Raw genomic sequence first — 20,418 nt, 5'->3', positions numbered from 1 at the left:
TGAATATAAAATGTAAATTTCCTTGTGCCAGTGGCTGATCAATTTCTTGGAACAGGGTTCATTGTCAAACACCTGGTTCATGTTTATACGACACTCACCAATATCACACCAATCAAACGCCTGCATCGCTTCATTCATACAGATATGGAGCATGATATTCAAGGTCAATGCAATCAAAGTTCACCAATTACCAAGAATCAATCTCATTCCAAACTACAGCCTGTTCATTTCCTATTGCACTAATATTCATATTATACGATTATTCAATCAACAGAATCAATAAGCAAATTTAAAACACTGGTGGCCGCAGCCAAAAAACATGTTGCAGTTTTAGTAAGCCACAGCAAACATGCTATTGTGTTACTACACCAAAAAAACATGTTGCAGTTTTAGTAAGCCACAGCAAATATGCTGTTGTGTTACTATGCCCAAAAAATGTTGCAGTGTAACAAAAAACATGCTGTGATATTAGTAAGCCAAAAGACAAGCTGCAGAGTTGGTAAACCAAAACAGTCATACCATGCTGTAGTTGTAATATAGAACACGTGATGGTAACAGCTGTTATGTAAAGGTAAAAAGATCAAGGCTGTTGTATAATTGTTTAGTTTCATGTTGTTTTGAAGATCAATAGGATTGCTGTACATAGCACTTACAATACAGAATTACCATTTATAACTTGTACCTACTGTACAGTGTATCTATACTAGTCACCTTGTCTCTTTTGCACAACCTAATGTACAAAAAGTTGTATATATACTGTATGCAAGTTTTGAGAAAATTTATGCAAAAAGTCAACATAATGTAGTTTTCATTAAATAGCACATTTGATTTTATTGCCATTTGTGCAACTGTCCCAAATATCAGTGTTTGTAGTTTCAATGACTGTTGTAACTTTAAACTGAACATTTTTGTTGGTTTAACAAGCCATTTGTCACAAGAATGATTGTCATAAGTATATCAATACATTTTCATCACAATGCTACCTTTAATATTTAGTTTCAACACCCAGAGCCAAATACGAAGTTAATTTCTTAATTGACATTATTGAGATACAAACGTTAGCCATGGACATCCCTATTGACCAAAAGTCACAAACAGTGTGACACACTGGTAGAAATAACTTAAATGTTCAATTATTTATCAAGACTGTGACTCATAATTCCAATACATGAATGCCAAACCAATCACAAATGCATATTTAATGCAATTTGAAGAGAACAGAATTATTATATAATCTGAATCCCTTTTCAATTATCTTGCCATGCCAGTACTCAAATTTCATTGCAATAATTCAAGACCATATTTAAATGTGATAATTTACAGCCACTGTAGGTACTTGTGAACAAGACGACTGACAAATTTTGCATGAATTGTTCTGCAGTTCCACAGTTCATGATCCATAAGCCATAGACCTCATTCACTATTTTTTGCTTTGCAGATTTCCAGATACTGTAATGATAATTGTGATATTCTTTGTTTATCCCTATCCTGTCGATGCATGATAATATTTACAAACATATTGTGTTTTTCACCAGCTTAAATGGAATAGAAACAGTATTGCTACAAATTTGCTACAACAAATAGCTGAAATGGTCACATTGTATGCAATACAATGGCACTTGAATAGAAGTATCAGGGCTATAGACATAGCGAGATTTATCAGTATTTATTAGTCCCCACGGATACCATCCAGGGGGACTTTTAGTTACACCTACAAGCGCGCCGTACCAGCGGTATTTGCACGAGTGTTTGCGGGGGATCCGGCGGTCGTGCTTTCACGAGCGCAGCGAGTGAAAGGACAGCCGGATTCAATGCAAACACGAGTGCAAATACCCCAGGTACGGCAAGCTTGCTCGCTCGCCATGGGGTTCTGTTATTATTACATATGTTTACCCCTGTTTATTTTATCAAGAAAACAAAGGAACTAAAAGCACAAGCAAACACATTTTAAATAGTGTACGCGACACTCATTGAAAGACAAGGATCACGCGCTGTTCTATTCATTTGCATGCAGGTATGGAATAATGTTTTTTAGTATTTGCACTGCAGTGCAAATACCGGTAGTACGCGCGTGCTTCGATGCAAGTAAACTGTGGTACATATGTAATAGTATATATATTATCTCAGTTAAATTCCCAGACAATAACAAAGTAATGCGGTATCTCTTATTTGTTATCTTTCAATTCTTAGACCATTCTCTCTAGATCACTTTGATGATTACGGAAAACACTTTACTGTCATGAATTATGCAGACAGCAAAAAATTACTTCAGGTGAGTGAAACAAACTTCAATTGAGTCAAATATTCAACTCAAATACCATGTGTGTATACTGGTATGATATGCCTATAGTCAACTCAAATACCAATAATGTTTATAATATACCTACATAATAAACTCAAATATCATGTATGTATGTGGTATGCCTAAAGTCAACTCAAATACCAATAATAATCTTTACGGCCCTGATACAGCTTTTGCGGACTGAGATCGTACGGTGGAAGGGCCCAAGCATGCTCGGGCCCTTCCATCGTATCGTACGACCAAGGACTGCAAAAGCCGTATCAGGGCCGCAAAGGTTTTATCATATATTATGGAATGTTAAACATGTAGTTTACATAGCATCGTTTTGGAGATAAAAATGTGTGCGATATCAAAAATTCATCGCCATTTGTGTCAATTTTTCAGAAAAGCAATGGCCAATTCCTGTCACCAATTGACATATACAATGATGTCATTTGTTTACCTGCAGAATTCTAGAACACGCAAATTAACATGCGTACTGGTATGTGACCAACAGAGATCCAGGCAAAAATCTAGGTGTAAGGACAAAAGCTTGATGTCAATTTATTGTAATTTGTACAGAACAGACACACACTTAATATAAATAGGATTCACTTGAATTTAGAAATATAAGCCGATGTCACAGGCACGGCTCCTCCTTCGCCATGTACCACTATGATCTGAGTGAGCAGAGCAACATTTTCCTAATCTTGTGCTGGCTTTGTGTACGAAGAGAACGTTTGCAAATAGCAACGTGCGTAGTAACCAGAATCAAGGTAATAATGCATATTCGGGCACCAGGCTGGGGCTGATACGTAAAAAAATGCATGGATGCGAGGTCGCTTCCCCCATAGTTTTTACACAGGCATGTGAATGTAGGTATATGATAATGTGTATGATCAGCGTTGGAAACTACCGCCCGTCCTCCCGTCCGAGACGGGTAACTTTTCAGTCGGACGGGAGGAAAATTGTACTTCCACGTCCGTGTGTCGGGCTCTCGATAGTAGCCCATACGGCATACCCAGTAATCTCATCGATCAGCTGCTTCTAGATGTTGTGTAAAATAAACGAAATGTAGTATACCAATACGTCCGACTTCGACGCGCTTATGCTACTGAAACTGTGCAACTGTGTGACGCCGGAACGCAATGCAAGCGAGACATGTAAACACGGGTAAACAGGAAGTCGCTCATACTAGTAAATCTCACACTAAGCGAGATTGCGCGATATCAGCCAGTGCACATGCGTCCTCAGGGACGATATAATGGAAAATGAGGGCAACTCCACACATCGGCTCTACCAAGATTGTTCAGTGTTACGATATGGTGAATAAAAGGATCATTGCATTTATTTTGTGTGGAATACATGGCGAGACACCTGTGAATCGATAGTGCTTTGACCCTAGTCATGTGATCTGGGTCCCCGGTAAACCGGTTTGTTGATTGAGTGATTTGTCTTAACAGTGTTTCGGAACCAAAAATGGGGTTCCTTCATCAGTCGCTCTCTTGTTTTGTATCCCCTCCGCTTGGTTGTGTGATGAAGTCATCTTCGTCCTCGAGGAGGAGAAGCCAGATTCGTTATTGAGAGAGTTAGCCACTATTGACTGACTCTATAGTGAGCGATCCGGTGTGTGGTGTCATATTATAATTAACATGACCCAGCATCGACCGAAGTTTCTGGACGCTTATAAGGATTTTTGTTTTAGGGCATATTTTGAGCGTTGCTAGTGCTCGTTATGTTAACAGTAAATGTTGTACTAATCTGTCAACGATTAGTTTGTTTTAGGCATTTAAATCGATTATCCGAACGTTTAGTTTTGTGTCAATTTTTCGTGGACTTTGTAATAGATTTCGAGCTGTATTGGTGCCTGCTTTCCGGTGTTTGAAAGCATATTCTGAAGGGCTGTTTCGAGAAATAAATCTTGTTTCTCTGTGTTTAGCCATTCCCAGGTTTCATGGTTTCGTTAACAATATTTGCTGTAAACGGCCTTTGAAATCGGTTTGGTCTGAGGAGAGTATTGGTTTATTTAATTCATGCCGCCAACTTTGATTACTTATATGGCAGCTCTCTCAGATTTTAATTTTTTCTCAGTAAGCTCAGCTCCAGTCCCTGTCCTCAGGGACAGGGACTGGACTCTGATTATGAATCAGATTTTTCTGATCTCCTGGAAAGTGATGTTGGTAGTGACACTGACTTGATGTAATCTGTGCTTTACTCATGTTAGCACTGATTTCATCAAGGAGACCATGCACAGATCCATGATGAAATGTCCAGTACTCGGTTATCAACACAGTGTATCAGAGTGTTATCAGCATTGTTATTGTAGAAATTTTGTATTCAAGTCCGGATTATAATTCATTTCAAACAGTGGAATTCAGAACAGTTTGTTTGTAAGATCACAGTTAAAACTCATGTTGAAAATAAAGTTGTTTATAGTTTGAAGTACATAATGGTTTTTGTGTTTTTTGAATGAATGGATTTGTCAAAAATTCAGGACAGGCAACTTTCTGGCAGGACAGGCAAGTTTTGAAAGTTACCAGTCCTGATGTCTGGCAAATATTTTGGCAAGTTTCCAACACTGGTATGATATGCCTATAGTCAACTCAATACCGTGTATGTGTATGATCAGTGTTTCATCAATATGGGAGGATGAGGGGATTCCCCCTCTATTGGCACCCCCTAGTAATTTGTCAAGGGGGAGCCAATCCACTGTGAAATGGTGCCAGTCACACCTTCAAGATACAAGTAGAACACATGAACTGGTGAAATCCTCCCTAAATTTTTTGGTGGAGGGGAAATCCCCCCTGTTGATGCAATCCTGGATGAAACACTGGATGTACCATGAGTGTCTTAGCAACTGATTTTCCAGATCCTCTATATCATTCCACCCTCCCTCTTTAATCCTCTATATCATTCCACCCTCCCTCTTTAATCCTCTATATCATTCCACCCTCCCTCTTTAATCCTCTATATCATTCCACCCTCCCTCTTTAATCCTCTATATCATTCCACCCTCCCTCTTTAATAGTATCAAGCAGGGTGCAATAACCTATAACTGTAGCATTATTGCCAATATCAAAAAGTTGCATTTTAATTACTTCAAACTTATGACAGGTATGATTTCACATTCAAATTGGAAAAATCATGAAAGGATGCTCAGAGTGAATTTTGATCTGTCGTCAAGAACTTTATTTTTACGCTCCCATATATGCATATGTATATATGCAAATGGGAGGTATTCGTATAAGGTGGAAAAATGGCGTCTGTGTGTATGTATGTAAGTATGTATGTATGTCTGTTAGTCCGTCCGAATCAAAACTCCTAAATCGTAGCACCTACTGTCCTTGTATTTGGTGTACAGGTGCCCTAGGGGTGGAGACGTGAATTTGTTCAAATGAACATGTCAGTGCCAAAAATATGCAAATGAGGGGGAAAAAAAGGAAAAATCCTACAAATGGCTAAAACTCAGTAAGCATTGGTCAGATTTGGTTGAAACTTGGTATGCAGATTTCTTTAGGTATTCTAAATTATGTGTGCAAAAATTGGGATGAAATTTGCATGTTTGTATTTTTAGGGTATTTTTTCCGTTTTTAGTCAAAAAATCTTGTTTTCTGAAATCGCTCGTCTGAATGCTATGAAACTTAATATTCATGTTCCTCAGAATGACTTCAGTCATGCTTGTACAAATTGTATTGATATTGTCATATTTGTAATTTTGGGGCAATTTTCCCGATTTTTGATAAAAATATTTTTAATCCAAAAACTGCTGATTTGATAGCTTTGATACATGTATTTGGTATACAGGTATCTAAGATTAATCTCAATATAATGTATTGAAGGTATGTTGAAACTGGCAATTTTTTTTATTTTTGGGGCAATTTTTGCCTTTTTTGGTCAAAAAATTTTTCTCCAAAAACGTCTGACCTGGTAGCTTTGATATCTAGTGTACAGGTTCCTAGGGTTTATGTTGATTAGATATATAAATTAGGATGAAATCTACAATTTTGTATTTTGGGGGCAATTTTTCTCATTTTTGGTCAAAAAATTTGTTTCTCAAAATTTACCAGTCTGATTGCTTTGATATTTAGTAAACCGGTCCTTAGGGTTTTTGTTAATAAGATATATTGAAATTAAGTTGAAATCCGGAATTTTGAATTTTTGGGGCAACTTTGCAAAACTTTCAGTTTTACTGGGATATCTTTCATTTTGTATTTTTAAGATTTTTTTTGGTAATTTTATACCCACTGGAACTAAGAGTATATAATGTGGTGATTTAGTAAGCATTTGATATGGTAAACTGTATTTGGTGTTGAAATGCGGCAAAAAAATCCTGGCAGATTTTGAAAAAATTCCTAACAAATGCCAATAAAAAATTCAGCCAGAGAAGGTTTGACAAAAAGAAAAGGTGAGAGAGTGGGGAAAAAAAGAATGTACAATGGATCGGATAAAAAAGATAATGTACAGGTCTCATCGATCTTCCAGACGCCATCCCTTATCAAATGGTCCACCCCGATGTATTTTTTGGCACAATTAACCATGCAGTGTATTTTAGTTTAAGATGTCAAGTTAGGTAAGGATTTGAAAGGAGTAGTCAAGTTCACCACAGTTTAACTTTATCTCTTGTGTCATCATCCTTGTGTAATGGTTAAGTTTGTAAGTTGTTCCAGATGTGGATGTGCCAGCTGTTCTGGAAGAAAACAATGTTTACTTTTTCCCGTAGGGTTTCTTAGTTGATGATTGTATGTTGAAATTTCTCCATGTATCTGGTGTATAGGCAAAGTGTAAACATTGGTTGCATGTCATGTATTTCAGTCTATGTCAAATATTGTAAATGAAAAATCAAGAACAGTTTACTGTGTGCTTGTAAAAGATAACATATTTGTCAATACATAAACTGCCTTGCAGATTGATTGTCTTAAATATTATCACAGAAGTAGAAAAGGAAAAGAAACTATTCAAATTGCTGTAACATATTCACCTTCAGTGCCTGTATAGGCCTATACTTAACTATTTTATCATTACATTCAGCTGTTTGTTATATCTTTATCACTCTCCATGGGCCAAGGCACACTTGGGTCAATGTCATCACTCTGTGCCAGTCTGTGTATGTCAGTCTGTCTGTATATGTATGTCCATGTTTCATACAATTATTGACTTGTTTTGATAACTATATGGGAGCGAACAGTGATGTTGTCACGAACTTTATTTTTAAAGGATATTCAAGTCAAAACATTTTCAAATCATGGTGTAATTTAAACATTCTGTCAATGCATAGATTCACTGGCATGAATTCATTCCGAAATTTGAAGAACAGAATCCAGATTTCAAATGGAAATTTGTTGAAGAGAAGTTATTTGATGCAATCCGGCAGTTTTTCCAAGCAGCTGTGTCAGAACCGCCACCAAAGGGACTTGCCCATAACCCTCAGTCGAGAGCTTTGTATTCCCTGGACTTAATGCTGAAATGGGTAACCAATAGTAACAGTAAGTTCTTATAAAACACTTCATGATTTTCTGAGCAGGGCAGAAAATAAATTCTACACCAAACAAATGAAAATTTTGAGACCAAGTTTATAATTCTGGATAAAATATCTTCTTTTAAACTGTTTGTATGACATCAACAGTATTTACATTTGATTTGTAAATTCCTGATGATGTCTTCATTTCAGTTTTGTAATTTTGGCTTCTTCATTTATGTTTGATTCTCATTCAACTTGCTGAAATTGTTTCTGCCTGAAAATTATCATAAAACTTCTTTAAGTTGTTATTGATTCATGGCTACTATGCACAGATTCACTTTTTACCAATTTACGTTATTGTGAAATTGTAATTTCATGATTTTCATCTGTGATCAACATTAAATGTGTTCTATAAATTACTGGATACATCTTAAAACCACATTACTACATGTATGTAGGCTGGCTTTGCAGACAATGTGTTTTGAAACTCTATGATTTATAAGGTAGAGTGCCGTTTGTTAGATATCTTTGCACTAGTGTTCTGATATTTCTTCTTGACAAGAAGTTTGATTTACAGTAGATATTAAAGCTGACTAAACAAACTGTTATATTAATTTAATACCAATTCAGTTGATCATTTCAATGTCATTTCATAGAAAAAGGCCATTACCTGCTCACATAATGTGATGCCTGGTAACAATAGCAAAGTGTTGTCTACTCGCACATAATAATACTGAGCTCCAAAGAACAACTTTTCTAAAAAAGCTATTAGAGTCAATCACAGCTTGCTTTCATGGATCAGTATACAACTGATCTGCTGACAATTACTGTATTTGTTTGATTATGGTGCCCCAGGCTGGACAACACAAAACAGGTAATTCTAGGGTAGGGACCTATATAATCAAGGAACCCAATGCTTTCTACCACTATCCTTCTTTTACCCTGAATTAGTAAGAAACCTGAATTCTCTAACTTCAGAGAATTGCCTTTCAGAATCACTGGGCAAATGTGGAATGTATATGTACCAAATCTGTAATATATTTGAAGCTGTTTAATTGTCAGATTTTCATGGCTGATCATTAGTTATGCTAAATGTAATTCTACTCTTTAGTAGTAAAATTTGTCATCAGAATAATCAAACTGCAGACCACAGTTGATCTATCACAGTACATCGTAAAATGAACTCTACAACAAATAAAACATGCAGATCATTCTGTTGTGACAGATGTCAGCTGTAATACCTGATAGCTTTGATTCTAGTGAAACTGCTTGTCCTGAAATGCAGTGACAAAAAAATTGAAAATAAACAGCAATTATGACCATAACTCATCGTTTTTTGAAATGTTGATATAGATTTCCGTCTGCTTCTGTCACTGTGAAAATATGATTCATATTTTAATGCATTAAAATATGGCTTCATATCTATATTCTATGTTCTCTAAACAATAGGAGAATGACAATCCAGACAATGCAATCCAATCATTGTGTTGAAAACTAAAGTCTTCTTGTTTCAGCAAAACATGTTTTTATGTCAGTCGCATATTGTAGAAGTCAAAAGACATACTGAGAACATGAATGGAGATGAACAAGTACAGTACATTGATAGATTTTTCATTGTCAAAGAGATAGTAGAAGACAACAGCCTTTTCTCATCCTAACTGACATAGCATTTGTTATCCCTGTTTCAATTCAAACTCCAACTACAATCCCACAGAAAAGCTGTGATTTGTGACATAGGAAACATCCATTATGAAAAATTTAATTCTCAAAGAAGCTGTTTTACTTATAGTGTTATGCTGTTTACTAAAGCAGCTGTTAATACCTCAATTTGCATTGTGAGGTCACCTGTACCAATGAAGGTGTTTTTATAAGTGAATTGTTACTGTCAGCTGCTCAATGAACACTATGCACTAATGATTTTCATAGCTGTATTCTTCATCCCTGATACCACTGTATCCCCAAATACTTTGTATTGATCAATGTCTTACCAAAGAGATGACCATATTTTTTTAGCTACTATAGACTTTAGTCTATAGAAGCTATTGGGATGGGTATCCGTCCGGCGTCCGTCGTCAGTCTGTATGTATGTATGTATGTAATGTATGTATGTATGTATGTATGTATGTATGTCCGTTTGTGAGGCGTCCGTCCACTCAAATATCTTGAGAACCGCAGTACTTACTGATTTGATATTTGTTGTGTAGATGAAAAATATGATTTTGAGAAACTAGTTTTTTTAATTTTGTGATATTGTTGAAAGTAGGCAAATTAATGCCAAAAAAGGTGTTTTTGGTAAAAAATCTTCTTCATAACCGCTGGTCAGACAGCTTTATTATTTGGTATACGGGTCCCAAGGGATAACCCAACTTAGATTTGTTCAAATTGTGATGAAATATGCAAATGTGTATTTTTAAGGAATTTTTTTGTCATTTTTGGTCAAAATTTGACTTACATTGTATGGAATTCTTGTACTGTATAAACCCTATCAATTCACCCAGAAAAAAATAATTAATATGATTTTAAATAATTGAATTAATTAGGAAATCATCAAGGCCAAAATAATTTTAGTGTGGAATTATCAGAAAGTTCAACTTTTTTTGACAGTTCATAGTGAAATGCTTACCATCTTGGAGGATGAAAACATGTAAAGGCAACTTTCCTGAATCCCAACTTTGATATATTCTGAACCACCATTTATGTTATCTAAAAGAAATTGCTCATAATAGTTTGTCATGATAGGGTGGTCAAATAAATAGAGATAGAGAAAGTTCTAATTTCCATTTATGGTTGACTTGGTAAGGATAAAATAAGATTACTTTTTGAGGAAAAAAACAGAGTGGTCAATTAAAAGAGTGGTCAAAGTGATGGGGTTTTTATGGTAAAGCTGGGCTGTAAGATTCCTCATGTGCTATTTATAGCACTTATGCAATCTGTGTAAACAGTGCAATGAAAGTGTAACATGATTCCCTATAATGCTTTTGATGACCTTGAACTTCTTAAGTTTCAAACATTTGTCTCTCAGTGTGCTTTCTCTGAGTACGTACAGTCTCAACTTATTCAACAGAACTTACAAGTTAATTTGAAAGTTAAAATGTGCTTGGTTAATAGGATGAAAATAATATATTAAAAGATAACCACTCAAGATTCTTTATAACCTGACAGATATGCTGGTTTTTTTATGACGTAAATCTTGATTTAAGCAAGTCTTGTTTACTTTAATTAGAATGTAATTAACTCTCGTTTATTTGCTATTATAGACTAATATAGTCTGATGAAATATTTATCTGTATTTTTACGGAATTTTTTTCCATTTTTGGTCAGGCCATCCTGAAATGAGCTATCAAAGATATCCACCCACTTCATCAATACATGTGTCACAAAAGGTTATTCTCTACATAACACAGCAGAGCTCTGTCAACTGTTGAGTCGCTTGTTTTTTCAAAACTGCTGGTCAGACAGCTTTAATATTTGGTTTACATGTCCCTAGGATGACCTTAGTGAGATAATTTCATACAGTCAGGAAATACTTAATTTTGTATCCATGTCTATAGTAGCTTCAGGGACTTTGGCCCTATGTTTTAAAGATTTTATAACATATTCAGCATTTATTGTCATCTTTCTCAAGCCACCCTGTTATACGGGTAGTACAGACAATTTTGACAGTGTTTAATTGATAATATCAAATTTGCATGTATAAAAATTTTATTTGGACTGTTTGAAGAGATAAGGACTACATATTATACCAGATATGAACTGCAAATGCTCACGTGTTTCATTATATATTGCAGTTGTGTAAAATTGAACCTTTGCCATATGTTTGCAACTTCATTGAAAGTATTATGATCAACATAATGAACAATAATCACCGCCGATTAGGTCATGAAGTATACAAATATGTAATTAGCTGAAATAAAAATATTAAAGTTCTTTTACTGCTGTCATTGTATCACCACTTTATATAGCAAGTGTAATTACCGTTGGCCAAGTCCTTCAAGCCATATATGCCGAGCTGTGAAAGCTCATTAGATATGCAAATTATAAATTAGCTGACATGAAAATGTGAAATGACTTTTGATATTGTTTTAACCTGGTATAATCATCAATGTACATAGCATGTTTTGCCAACTTTGATCAAGTAAATCTCAGTATATATCCCTAATAAGCAAAGTTCATTAAATATGTAAATTAGGAATTGGCTTAAGTAAAAATGCTTAATGATTTTCAATAATGTTGTATCATGGTATATGCAATATATGTAGCAAGTTTTGTCAATGGTCAAGTCGTATATCCGTAATTAGGAAAGTTAATTAAATATGCAAATTAGGAATTGGCTGAAGAGAAAATACTTAATGACTTTTAATAATATTATATTATAATGTCTTTAATGTACATAGCAAGTTTCATCAATTTTGATCAAGTCAATTCAGATAAATATCCCTAATTATGAAAATTCATTTAATATGCAAATTAGGAATTGGCTGAAGTAAAAATGTCTTTGACTTTCATAATGTTATATCACAGTATCTTTGATGTATATAGCAAGTTTCAACAACTACAATCAAGTTAATCCAGATATATATCTCTAATTAGGAAAGTTTATTAAATATGCAAATTTGGATTTGGCTGAATTAAAAATGCTTAATCACTTTCAAAAATGTTGTATCATAGTAGCTTCAATACATTTAGAAAGATTCATCAACTTTGGTCCAGTCAATTCAAATATATATCCCTAATTAGCAAAGTTCATTAAATATGTAAATTAGGAATTGGCTGCTGTTAAAACGCTCAATAATGTTAAATCATAGTATCTTTAATATACATACCAAGTTTGGTCGATTTTGAGCGAGTCAAATCAGACATATATCCCTAATTAGGAAAATTCATTTAATATGCAAATTAGCAACTGTCTTTCATGTCATCCCTTAATGGTTCCCATTGCTGATATATCTTGGTGTGATCAACATTTGTAGCAAATCTCATCAAATTGTGTGTAGTCGTTTTTAATGTATATCCGTTTTTTCTAAAATCATTAATTATGCAAATGAGCAAAAAGTATGCAAGCCACATCCACCAAAAACTAATCAGTTCTTGCCATTTGCTAACTGAATCTATGTACCAGATTTGATTCTGATCTGATGAGCCGTTTTTGAGATATCGGACCAACAGACAGACAGACAGACAGACAGACAGACACACGGACACACAGACAGACAGACATCGCTGCGACATATGCTCACGTGTGTAAACACGTGAGCAAAACATTGACGGCCTGCAATTCAGAGAACTTTTTCTGTAGAGTTGTATTTCAGATTAAATTATGGTGAGGAAATCAATGATAATTTTGAAATACTGATTAAGTTAATTGTATGAGAAAGAATTTCTTGTAACTGTAATGTATTTTGTCTTGTTTCAGATGAGAAATCTATCCAGCCAATTTTACTAGAGGTTAACTACTGTCCAGATTCCACTAGGATGGAAACTTACAATCCAGGATTTTACAATTCTGTCTTCAGTGCTCTGTTCCTGGATGAAATTGAAGACTCACGTATTACAAGACTTCTGTGAGCTGACATCTCACTGTGTTCATAGCCATGCAAGTTGAATTGTTATTGCAAGTGTATTGTACCAGCCCTATAGTGCTTGTATGTACTATGATGAAGGTTATCTGTGTACGTCAGAAATGTTAGGAAGAATAACTGCTATTTTACAGTAGATGGGTCTTGTCAGCTATTTTTCACACCTCATGCAGCCGTATTGTATTTGACCAGCCTTTGTAACAGTTCGTCAAGTTATTAAGGCTAGAGTAAATGTTCCTTCTATTGTCTGAGCAAAACAACATGGACAGCAAGATAAATATTTTCCTGTTTCTTGAAAGTGTCCACAAAGCCATAAAACAGCTGTAACCATAGTGATTGCTTCCTCATCATTTGTCTACTAATGTGAAAACTTAATTGTCATCCTGAAACAGGCATGCACTCAAGGAGTAACCAGAAGTAGTCCAGTACACTTGGTGATTGAACCAGCATTAGTGAAATATAATTAGTCCTTATGGTGTGGAAAACTGAAATGAAATTTACCCAATGTGGTTTTATCTATGTGTCAGGCAATGTAGGGATAGTGATATGCTGTGAGCCAAAGTTTGGCTGAAAATCACAATATGAATTTTGCTATTCGGACTAGTATTAGACATTAAGGTGAATAATACTGGGTTACTCATTAAATATGGCCCTCAACTGACAGAAGCTGAGATAGTAAAATTTTGGATGAGCCGCAGACGAGTCCCATATGTCATTGAATCCAAGTTACCCACCAAGCCTTCCAGTAAACATCAGTTTTTGTCATATACATCTATTAGTCCGTCTGGGGGACTTTTAGATTTGGTCATGTCCCTGTGTGCATGCGTGTGTCTATCCATGCGTCTGTTCATTCATGCAGATATCTCAGAGATGCCTGGAGCGATTTCATTCAAACATAGTATAAGGATTACTCCTTATGTCATACATATGCACGTCAAATTGATTTGCAATCCAATCCAATATGGCCGTGAGACGGCCATTTTATTGAAAAAGCGGGGACTATGCCATTGACAATGACTTTTTGAAAACCAGCTCTGTTTGTAGCGACTGCACTAAATTTCATGAAACTTTGTAAAAATGTTCATACAGAGCTCTGATAGCACATATTGAGATATGTCAGTATTGCATCAACTAATTGCTAATCTGCATATTTGATGAATTTTTGAAATTGGGTGATATGTCTAGAAATACTGCAGCAATTTTGATGAAACTTGGTACAGATCTTTAGCTCAGTCTCATATAAGTTTTTAAAGACACTTAAGGCCAAGAAAAATAAGAGTTTGTTTCTCATATGTACACACACTTGAGACTTCCCGGCAATACTGGATTTGTGACTTGAAAGTGCAAATGCATCTCCACACTTTTACCGCAGTACATTGACAAAATTTGTATTTGGCGGGGACTATGTCATGGAAGATGACTTGTTTTATTCATTTTACCATTATATTTGATATAATGGTAAACAAGCTGATTGTGATGACAACGGTATGGTTTGAATTGTAAGATTCCTAGATGACTTTATTAATAAAAAAATCTCTGATATCCTCGCAGAAACTGTTGCTATACAAAAATACTAAAGTAACACTGCTGCTCGTCTCCTCATGAGTGGAAAAAAAGGTTGACATGGCAGGTCTGAATTGACGGGCTCGAGGATAAGAAACAAACTTTTTATTTTTCTTGACCTTAGCAGTGTCGTGCGAATTAATTGCTAATTTGCATATGAATGAACTTTCCTGATTACTGGTAGTTGGCTATGTCCAGAATCACTGCATCAAACTGTGTGAAGACACTAAGCTGTATCATGTCAATTAATTGCTAATTTACATATTTGATGAATTGTTGTAATTAGTGTGATATGTCTAGAAATGCTGCATCAAATTTGATGAAACTTTGTACAGATGTTGATCTTTTGGTGGTGTAATGGCATGCATGGATATGTAGTAGTTTCGTGTCAATTTACTGCTGATTTGCATATTTAATGAATTTTCATAATTAGGCTGATATATCAAGAAATTATTCATCAAATTTCTTGAAACTTGGTATGGCTGTTTAGCTCACATTGCTTTAACATTTGAATGAAGACATTTTACGTGGTACAGATGTTGATCTTCCAGTAGTGTTATGGCATGCAAAGATATATAGTAGTATCATGTCAATTAACTGCAGATAGGCTGATATTGCGAGAAATGGTTCATCAAATTTCATGAAATTTTGTACAATTGTTGAGCTCACATTGCTTTAACATTGAATACAGACACTATGCTGTGTCATGTTAATTAATATTTAATTTGAATATGTAAATGAACTTTCATAATTAGAATGATATGTCCAGAAACACTTCATCAAATTTGATGAAACTTTGTACAGATGTTGATCTCACAGTGTTGTAATACAATTCATCGAAACTTAACAGTATTGTTTATGAAATGTGGTACATATGATAATCTGTCAGTGTTATAGAATGCAAAAATGTTTGGCAACATCCTATCAATTAATTACTAATTGACTTATTTTAATGACCTTTTGTAATTAGGCTGGCAGCCCACATTGGTTTAACATTTTCACCACCATGGAACTCATCTTTAATCACAGACCTAATAAAAGTGGCACTCCCACTTGGTAACATTTTTAGCTACTATAGACTATAGTCTATAGAAGCTATTGGGATGGGTATCCGTCCGGCGTCAGTCTGTATGTATGTATGTATGTATGTATGTATGTCCGTTTGTGAGGCGTCCGTCCACTCAAATATCTTGAGAACCGCAGTACTTACTGATTTGATATTTGTTGTGTAGATGAAAAATATGATTTTGAGAAACCTTTTTTTTTAATTTTTTGATATTGTTGAAAATAGGCAAATTAATGCCAAAAAAGGTGTTTTTGGTAAAAAATCTTCTTCTTCATAACCGCTGGTCAGACAGCTTTGTTATTTGGTATACAGGTCCCTAGGGATAACCCAACTTAGATTTGTTCAAATTGTGATGAAATATGCAAATGTGTATTTTTAAGGAATTTTTTTGTCATTTTTGGTCAAAATTTGACTTACACTGTATTGTTGTACTGTATAAACCCTATCAATTCACCCAGAAAAAAATAATTAATATGATTTTAAATAATTGAATTAATTAGGAAATCATCAAAGCCAATATAATTTTAGTGTGGAATTATCAGAAAGTTCAACTTTTTTTGACAGTTCATAGTGAAATGCTTACCATCTTGGAGGATTAAAACATGTAAAGGCAACTTTCCTGAATCCTAACTTTGATATATTCTGAACCACCATTTATGTTATCTAAAAGAAATTGCTCAAATAGTTTGTCATGATAGGGTGGTCAAATAAATAGAGATAGAGAAAGTTCTAATTTCCATTTATGGTTGACTTGGTAAGGATAAAATAAGATTACTTTTTGAGGAAAAAATAGAGTGGTCAATTAAAAGAGTGGTCAAAGTGATAGGGTTTTTATGGTAAAGCTGGGCTGTAAGATTCTTCATGTGCTATTTATAGCAATTATGCAATCTGTGTAAACAGTGCAATGAAATTGTAACATGATTCCTTATAATGCTTTTGATGACCTTGAACTTCTTAAGTTTCAAACATTTGTCTCTTCAGTGTGCTTTTTTCTCTGATTACGTACAGTATCAACTTATTCAACAGAACTTACGATGTTAATTTGAAAGTTAAAATGTGCTTGGTTAATAGGATGAAAATACTGATATTAAAAAATATTCACCTCAAGATTCTTTATAACCTGACAGATATGCTGTTTTTTTATCTTGATTTGATTTAAGCAAGTCTTGTTTACTTTAATTAGAATGTAATTAACTCTCGTTTATTTGCTATTATAGACTAATATACGGTAGTCTGATGAAATAAGCAAATCTGTATTTTTACGGAATTTTTTCCATTTTTGGTCAGGCCATCCTGAAATGAGCTATCAAAGATATCCACCTTCTTCATCAATACATGTGTCACAAAGGTTATTCTCTACATAACACAGCAGAGCTCTGTCAACTGTTGAGTTGCTTGTTTTTTCAAAACCACTGGTCAGACAGCTTTAATATTTGGTTTACAGGTCCCTAGGATGACCTTAGTGAGATAATTTCATACAGACAGGAAATACTTAATTTTGTATCCATGTCTATAGTAGCTTCAGGGACTTTGGCCCTATGTTTAAAACATAGTTTTTTAATGCCAACGGTCGATATCTGATGTGGCGACTGTGCACGGATTGTGAGATATCGATAAAAACATGTCAGTTCCTGTCATGCTTTGAAACTACGCGACACCGAACGTCGCATTGGCAAAATCGTACAATGAGAGCACAAATATGAATAATTTATACATAAAACCTGCTGGACCATGGATAATTACAACCTGACTGATAAACTTCTGTGTATTTTACGATCATGTCGTTTAGCGAGCTCATCACGATGCGATCGTATTTAGAATGTTTACTTTCTGATGTCAAGTGCACAGCGCGATAGCTTGGCAGACTACATGCTTCGAAATGTGTCAAGAATGTTGGCATTGTTAAACATGTGTTCCGATAGACACCACAGAAACACAGTAATTCTGTTGGATTGATATTTATTTAACACGATGCTAGATTTTACTCGTGCAGTAAATACATGTTATTGAAATCTTTTCCAAAACCAGTCTGTCTCAAAAATGGTATGGATTTCCCACACGCATTGTCGCCATTCATGTCTCCCAATTAAACAACAGAATGGTATGATCTATATATACTGAAGGGAATATTAGTCAAATGAAAATATACCCATCTTTTTATCTGTCACAATTACGCATTGATAAAATGTCCTTCACACATCAATGTATGTACAAGATGGAGTGGGCACATGTCAGTAACACTTTTGTCAGCAGTCGTTTTGTTGACAGTCGCCCCCCGTAAATAATGGTACTGTCTAATAGGCGCTCCCATTTGATGATAGTCTAAAAATCGCCCCTATAAGTAATGGTACAGTCCGAAAAATTACATCATTGGCTACAGTGACTTCAGATTCGGATTAAGCTTTGAATACCAGACATCAAGAGTAATTTTGGATTCAGATTTAGAAAATGTAGCTGTGAATATCCAAAATACGTGAATCTTTGGCCACCAAATTAAGATACGGTATTTCGTGACAATTAGTAGCGTGCATCAAGAGGCAGTAGGGTACTGTATTTCTACTCAGTTATATGATCGCTTCAAAGACTACTCTGGAATCACTGATGACGTGTGCACGGACGGACGGAACCTAACCTAGTCCTCGCTTCGCGTGACTAAAAAACTAACTGTGACCAGATATGAACTAAAATGCTCAGTGTTTCATTATATATTGCAGTTATGTGTAAATTTGAAACTTTGCCACATGTTTGCAACTTCATTGAAAGTATTATGATCAACATAATGAAGAGTATTCACCACAGATTAATTCTAAAAGGTCATGAAGTATACAAATATGTAATTAGCTGAAATGAAAATATTAAAGTTCTTTGACTGCTGTCATTGTATCACCACTTTATATAGCAAGTGTAATTACCGTTGGCCAAGTCCTTCAAGCCATATATGCCAAACTGTGAAAGCTCATTAGATATGCAAATTATAAATTAGCTGACATGAAAATGTGAAATGACTTTCGATATTGTTTTAACCTGGTATAATCATCAATGTACATAGCATGTTTTGCCAACTTTGATCAAGTGAATCTCAGAGGAAAGATCATCGAAAATGCAAATTAGGAATTGGCTGAAGAAAAATTGCTTAATGACTTTCAATAATGCTGTATCATTAATGTGTATAGCAAGTTTCATCAACTTTGGTCCAGTCAATTCAGATATATATCCCTAATTAGCAAAGTTCATTAAATATGTAAATTAGGAATTGGCTGAAGTAAAAATACTTAATGATTTTCAATAATATTGTATCATGGTATCTGCAATATATGTAGCAAGTTTTGTCAACTTTGGTCAAGTCAATTCAGATATATATCCCTAATTAGGAAAGTTCATTAAATATGCAAATTAGGAATTGGCTGAAGATAAAATGCTTAATGACTTTCAATAATATTGTATTATAGTGTCTTTAATGTACATAGCAAGTTTCATCAATTTTGATCTAGTCAATTCAGATATATATCCCTAATTATGAAAATTCCTTTAATATGCAAATTGGGAATTGGCTGAAGTAAAAATGTCTTTTGACTTTCAATAATGTTATATCACAGTATCTTTGATGTATATAGCAAGTTTCAATAACTAAAATCAAGTTAATTCAGATATATATCCCTAATTAGGAAAGTTCATTAAATATGCAAATTCGGAATTGGCTGAAGTAAAAATGCTTAATGACTTTCAAGAATGTTGTATCATAGTAGCTTCAATACATGTAGCAAGTTTCATCAACAATGGTCCAGTCAATTCAAATATATATCCCTTATTAGCAAAGTTCATTAAATATGCAAATTGGGAATCGGGGGAAGGTCAAATGCTTAACGACTTTCAATAATGTTAAATCATAGTATTTTCAATATACATACCAAGTTTGGTCAATTTTGATCCAGTCAAATCAGATATATATCCCTAATTAGGAAAGTTCATTAAATATGCAAATTAGCAACTATCTTTCATGTCACCCCTTAATGCTTCCCACTGCTGATATATCTTATATCATTAAGTATGCAAATGAGCAAAAAATATGCAAGCCAGATCCACCAAAAACTAATCATTCTTGCCATTTGCAAACTCAATCTATGTACCAGATTTGATTCTGATCTGATCAGCCGTTTTTGAGATATCGGACCAACAAACAGACAGACAGACAGACATCACTGCGACATATGCTCACGTATGTGACCACGTGAGCAAAAAATGATAATTATCAGTGCATGAAAATTACTACCTTAATACACCTTATTATTCGGACTCTTTTGTCTTTTGATGATAAGCTGAACAAGTCTTGAAATAGCACATACTTAGATACATCTACGCATTTCAAGAAGGAATTCACATAAGTAGATTGTTCAGTACTTTTCGATACTCAATCAACAAGAATTACAAGACCGTATTATTGAAAATCACTAATTGGACAGGAAGCATAGTCTAA

The 20,418-nt window shown here is 34.6% G+C and overlaps 1 protein-coding gene across 4 annotated transcripts in view; it reads left to right on the top strand.

The window, feature by feature from the left end:
- LOC139151178 (tubulin--tyrosine ligase-like protein 12) overlaps positions 1-13,647 on the top strand; it is an 86,285-nt gene extending 72,638 nt beyond the window's left edge. For 2 of the 4 annotated variants that reach the window (XM_070723799.1, XM_070723775.1), the window contains exons 10-12: positions 2,191-2,272; positions 7,557-7,764; positions 13,153-13,647. In XM_070723799.1, the coding sequence (XP_070579900.1) occupies positions 2,191-2,272; positions 7,557-7,764; positions 13,153-13,304 (442 nt within the window). In that variant the 3' untranslated portion in view covers positions 13,305-13,647. Of the gene's footprint in view, positions 1-2,190; positions 2,273-2,750; positions 2,979-7,556; positions 7,765-13,152 lie in introns of those variants that run through there. The other 2 variants (XM_070723791.1, XM_070723783.1) reach the window with 2 other exon arrangements.
- Positions 13,648-20,418: the final 6,771 nt, after the last annotated feature.

The sequence above is a fragment of the Ptychodera flava genome, chromosome 2 (genome assembly GCF_041260155.1).
Source record: "Ptychodera flava strain L36383 chromosome 2, AS_Pfla_20210202, whole genome shotgun sequence".
NCBI classification, from domain to species: Eukaryota; Metazoa; Hemichordata; class Enteropneusta; family Ptychoderidae; genus Ptychodera; species Ptychodera flava.
The sequence above is the reverse complement of the archived record's forward strand: the minus strand, read 5'-3'. Positions and strand labels throughout refer to the sequence as shown.